At 39.4% G+C, this 5868-nt stretch overlaps 1 protein-coding gene across 1 annotated transcript in view; it reads left to right on the top strand.

Moving 5' to 3' along the window:
• The window catches only part of vps50 (VPS50 EARP/GARPII complex subunit), a 154239-nt gene that overhangs the window by 97901 nt on the left and 50470 nt on the right, over window positions 1–5868 (top strand). The window contains exon 12 of the mRNA XM_037693617.1: window positions 2785–2917. Within this exon, the coding sequence (XP_037549545.1) occupies window positions 2785–2917 (133 nt within the window). The remainder of the gene's footprint in view (window positions 1–2784; window positions 2918–5868) is intronic.

Consider the following 5868-nt stretch of genomic DNA (forward strand, 5'->3'; position numbering starts at 1 on the left):
TATCATTACATTATGGAAAATAATGACCTTTATCACAATATGCTAATGTTTTTAGAAGGACCTGTATATATATATATATATATATATATATATATATTAGAGTTGCACTCGGGTCCAAATAATCCAAACCGGCCCCAGTCCGTAACCATCATTTCTGAATCCCACCTGATCTATGAATTAACAGTAATTACAGGGCTCCGGGTTCAGGTTAGAAATGACAGCTCTAATAAATATATATCTCGAAAGTATTCACAGCGCTTCACGTTTTCAACACTTTATGTTACAGCCTTATTCCAAATTCTGAATTGTTCATGTCTTAGTTTTCTATTTTCAATACATTTTTAAAATCGCAAAAACTATATTTTTTCACATTGTTATAATGGGGTGTTGTGCGTAGAATTTTGAGGAAAGAGATTAATTTAATACAATTTGGAATATGGCTGTAACATAACAAAATGTGCAACAAAGTTAAGTCGGGTCCTCTGAACGGTTTATTGTTATTGAAACGTTTTGTTTTTCATCCAAAAAACTTCATCAGTCTTATAAATATCACCTTCACATAATGGATCAACCAGTTTGAAGGTGCTAAGATGTTTTTCTATTTTTTCCCCGTAAGTGGCTTGTAACAAGTTTGTTTTTATCACAGCTGGACTGTGGAGACATACGGTAATCTATAGATTTGCCTCCCCCACTACCTTAGCTAAACTGGAGCTCATTTACCACACTGCTCTGACGTAACAGGTTCACCTTTTAGGACTCACCATAGTACTTGATATACCCTTGCTAGACTTACTTCACTCAATATTCGAAGGATGAAGCATGGGTATATTTTCATATACAAAGCCTTTTTAGGAAAATTACCATCATATATCTACTCCAAGTTCATTTTACTACAGAACACACTGTCTCAGGGCCAGTAGCTGGCTGCGGGTTAAGGTTTCTTTATTTGTCATTCACGAAGCGGAATTGTGTACGCAGGGTCCCAGTTACATCCAACAAAATAATGTATTGTAAAGAAAAACAGTAATAAGATCTAAGATATGAATTAAGAAATACTCTAAACTAAGAATACACTAAGCACTGGTAGTACAAAAACAATATGCCAAACAGCAGCAGCATGAACATGAGTCTGTGTGAGCAGATGAGTATGAATGAACACAGCGACATGAAATAAATCAGCAGCATGCGATCAGCAGCATGGATAGTCAGCTGCTCATATCAACAATCAAGTGGCATTACAGTGATTTTTTTCACAGTGATTATTCTGGTTAGAGATTCATGATTCTAACAGCTTCAGGGTAGAAGCTGTTCCTCAGTCTAGTGGTTCTGCAATTAATGCTCCTCCGCCTTCTGCTTGAGGGGAGCGGGACAAAAAGTGTGTGTGCTGGGTGAGTGGGGTCCTTCATGATGCAGGTGGCCCTCTTCCTGCATCTGGAGGTGTAGATGTCTGTGATGATGGGGAGGCTGACTCCAACATCTTCTGTGCAGCCTTCACCACTCTCTGCAAAGCTTTTCTTTCTGCAGCTGTGCAGCCTCCATGCCACACGTTGATGCTGGAGCACAGGATGCTCTCCACTGCACACCTGTAGAAGGAGGTGAGGACTGAGCTTCCCAGACCAGCTCGTCTCAGCCGCCTGAAGAAGTAGAGTCTCTGATGAGCTTTCTTGATCAGGCTGGTGGTGTTGTTGCTCCAGCTGAGGTTGTCATTCAGGGACACATCTAAGTACTTGTAGCTGGAGACCACTTCCACCTCAGATCCTCCTATGTTGGTGTTGGTGGTGGTGGTGGAGGGGGAATATGTGCGCTTGTTTTGTCTGAAGTCCATGACCATCTCCTTTGTCTTCTTCACATTGATTTGAAAGTTTAAGGTACCCTTTGTGTGCACAAAGTCAGGAAAGATGAGTATGTCCTATTTCGGCCCATAGTCTTGGAATGATTTGCAGCTTAAGTTAAGATTTGAGTCTTTTCAAGTTCAAGGTTCTTTGTCATTCTCATCACATGTGGTACATGAGGTGGAACAAAATTATGTACTCAGGGTCCCAGTTACACCAAAAAATAGAAAAAATATAAAGTATAAAAAGAGATGGTATATAAGGATCTAAAGTATACTCTTAAGATATACGCTAAACACCTTAAATGTAAAAAAAAAATACAGTGTATTAAACAGCAGTCCTTTATCTAGTTTTAAACAAAAACTGCCAGAGGGTTTAGTCACATCTTGCACCTGTAACGCTTAAGCGTCTTAAGTTGTGATACTTTTAAACTTGCATTGTACTTTATATCTTAATACCGGATGTTTTGTTGTATAAATTTTAATATTACTGTTATTAAGACTGTTGCTGTATTTGTAATGGCTTGTTTGCACTTTACACATTGGCCAGGACATCCTTGTAAAATAGATTAATAATCTTAATGAATGCATTTCCTGGTAAAATAAAGGTTTAAATAAAAAAAATGCTGCAGACATGAATATTTGCACATGCTTCATCTCAGGAATATGTCAGGATCTGCAGTGTACGTGTGAAATTACTTTAGTAAGTAAGACAAATCCTTAACAATCTTGTTTATTTAACTTTGAAACAAAGTGCATTATATATATCTTCAGATTTTAATGTAAAATAATCAGAGTATTATCTCTTTGTATTCACTTTGAGCTCACAGACACTGTTATATTATAATGTAGTAAGCATTGCAGTTAGATGACTCATAATAGCACGTTTTATCTTGGAAAAAAGACCATGTTTGACCTTGATTTATTTTCCTTTCATCTCTCTCTGTTGGCAGCATATCACCCTTGACAGCTACATTCCCTGCCTGACGGATCTCTGTAAGGCTTTGTGGGAGGTGATGCTGAGCTATTACCGCACCATGCAGTGGCATGAGGAGCATGACAAACAGGAGACCGCACCCACGCCCGGTAGGAGTTTCCCACTTTTTCATTGTTTCCACAGAACAATTATCTGAGTGCAAAACCACATTACCAGCTTCAGACTCTCCTATAGCAAAAGCTGTGCAGTTCTTAGTGAAAGCAGTTTCAAAGAAGTAAACAATCCAGTGATGTTCTCCTGTATTTTTCTGGCCATGTATTGGGAATAGAAGATATTTCTCCCAGACTCACCAGCTGTTTGGAACAAGTTTGTGTTTGGCATTTCAGATCCCCCCTATTTTTTTCATCTTCACCCTTTAAGATGGTGTAGAGGCAGGGCAGCCGGCTTGGGACCCAAAAGTCCCAGGTTCGATCCCCAGTCACTGCACATCACGTGGTGTCTTTGGGCAGCACACCTCATCCCCAAAAGCCTCCCGGGCGCTTTCAATAGCTGCCTACTGCACCACCTGGTGGTGGATGGGTTAAATGCAGAGACTAATTTCGCCATTGTATGGAAACATACAGTGCTGACATTGTGATGACATTATTATTATTATTATTATTATTATTATTTAAATCACCCTTGATCACCTGCACTCACAAAAATGTATTCCCTGTGCCTTTAGAAAGGATCGCTTTAGTAAAATCCTGATTAAAATGGGTTTCCATTATTTCACCTATGAGAATGTTCCCCCTGGATTTCCACATGTAGTAGATTCATCAGTGTTAAAACCAACTGAAAGGAATGGCTGAGCCTTTCTGGATGAAAAGAAAAAAAAAGTGTGTAAATGCTTTATGGCTCTGTGCAGTATAGTGGTACGTGCACTAAAGTGGGATGTGCTTTAAAGCAAATACTTTCTGCCTTCTGTTCAGAGCAGGTAATTGGTAATGCTCTTCAAGAAAAAGGCATAAACCATATTAGTTCTGGATACACCAATAATTATTTGACAGAAGTTTATCGGATCTTAGATAGTCGAACCACTTCCAAACCAGCAAATTAGTTTTTTCTCTCTTATCAGTGATGTCATCTGCTTTCTCTTCTCTTGTGAAAGCTTGCTCAGTCACATTCTGACGGTCATGGGCACTCATTTTGAAGAGAAAACTTAACGCGCGTTGGAGATTAGCCTAGCTTAGCCTGCTACCACTAATGCCTTCTGGACTTGAGCTCTGCATAACATTACGTCACCACGCACTTACGTAGTTGTGACACAACTTTTTCTGTCCGGGTTGAAACTGAAATGGCCGCTTCAACCCGAACAGAAAAAGAAATGCGTCAGTGAAACGCTGTAATCTTATCGAAATATCGAAAATGTGCTTCAAACTCAAAACATCGTTATTGAATAAAAGTATATCGCGAGATATATCAATATCGAATTATTGTCCAGCACTAGTATGTATATATGTATATGTATGTATGTATGTATATGTATGTGTGTATGTGTATGTGTATATGTGTATGTATATGTATGTGTATATGTGTATGTATATGTATGTGTATGTATATGTATGTGTATATTAGGGCTGCAACTAACGATTATTTCAATAATCGATTCATCGGCCGACTATTTTTTCGATTAATCGATGAATCGGCATAAAAAAACAACGTTTTTATTTCCACCCCTTTATTCCAAAATTGAACATTTGACTGACATATCAATTCACACAAAAAACAGGTTGCTTTTTGACTATTCTGTTAGTAAAATATTGAATAATAAAAAATAAAAGTTAGTCAAATAGCTTAAAAAAATAAATGTACACAAAAATATATACAAATGTATCTTTATACCTGCACAATATTTAGCTACTTTGTAAAATATGTCCTTGAGGGAAGAGTGTAACCTGGATTAAAAGTGTGGATTATTGGAACCTGGATTAAAAGTGTGGATTATTGTAGTGAAGCCTTCGTCTTCAACCATCGACAGAGGCCTCATGTCAGTGACGATCATGTTGAGGATGTTTCAGTGAAGACAGCTGCTGCTGTGGTGTCCATGATGTCTGTCCATCATGAAGGATATCCTGATGCATGCTCAATAATCCAGGTAGAAAAATCTAAAAAAGTTAAATCTGGTCCTCTGGACATTCAAAAAAACTAAACAAAGCAAAACAACAAAAAAATGTAGAAACGTTTCATCTCTCATCCAAGAGACTTCCTCAGTCTGAAGTGCTGTGTTAAGCTCAGTCTCTTAAATAGCCCCTTCTCAGAGTGGATCAACCAGTTTTGCTGCTGACAACCAAAACCAACTGATCACATGCTCAAGAAGGACCATCAGCCTAACAATGGATCATTAGCACACTGATGGCTGTTTACTATTCACAGAGGGCTGAGTGATACTAGCAATCACAGCATTGTAAGAGGGGGACAATTGAACACATAGGACTCCACTCCTGTTTAACGATGGACGATTTCTTTTCACAAAGATGGCCTCCTTTACTCCTCTCTCAAACCATCGTTCCTCTCTATCCAGGATGTGCACATCTTCATCCCTGAAAGAGTGACCGCTGGCCTGGAGATGAGTGTAGACCGCAGAGTCCTGGCCTGATGATGTTGATCTTCTGTGCTGGTCCATCCTTTTGGCCAGTGGCTGTTTAGTTTCCCTGATGTAAGACTGATCACAGCCCTCCTGACACTGAACAGCATACACAACATTACTCTGTTTGTGCCGGAGGACTGGATCTTTGGGATGAACCAGTCTTTGCCGTAATGTATTTTGGGGTTTAAAAGCCACTGGGACGTTATGTTTAGAAAATAAACATCTCAGTTTCTCTGATACTCCCTCAACATACGGAATGACCACTGGTCTGGGTCTGGGTTCCTCCTTTTCACCTGATGGCTGACTGGAGTCCTGTTTGGGTTTCTTCTCTGCTTTTAGGAAGGCCCAGTTAGGATATCCACGTTGCTCTAGAGCCTGTCTTGTGTGGGATTTCTCCTTCTGCCTGGCTCCTGAGTTAGTGGGTACGCTGTCTGCTCTGTGATACAGAGTCCTGATGACTCCTAACTTGTG

The sequence above is a fragment of the Nematolebias whitei genome, chromosome 19 (assembly GCF_014905685.2).
Source record: "Nematolebias whitei isolate Nwh7 chromosome 19, NemWhi1, whole genome shotgun sequence".
Classification (NCBI taxonomy): Eukaryota; Metazoa; Chordata; class Actinopteri; order Cyprinodontiformes; family Rivulidae; genus Nematolebias; species Nematolebias whitei.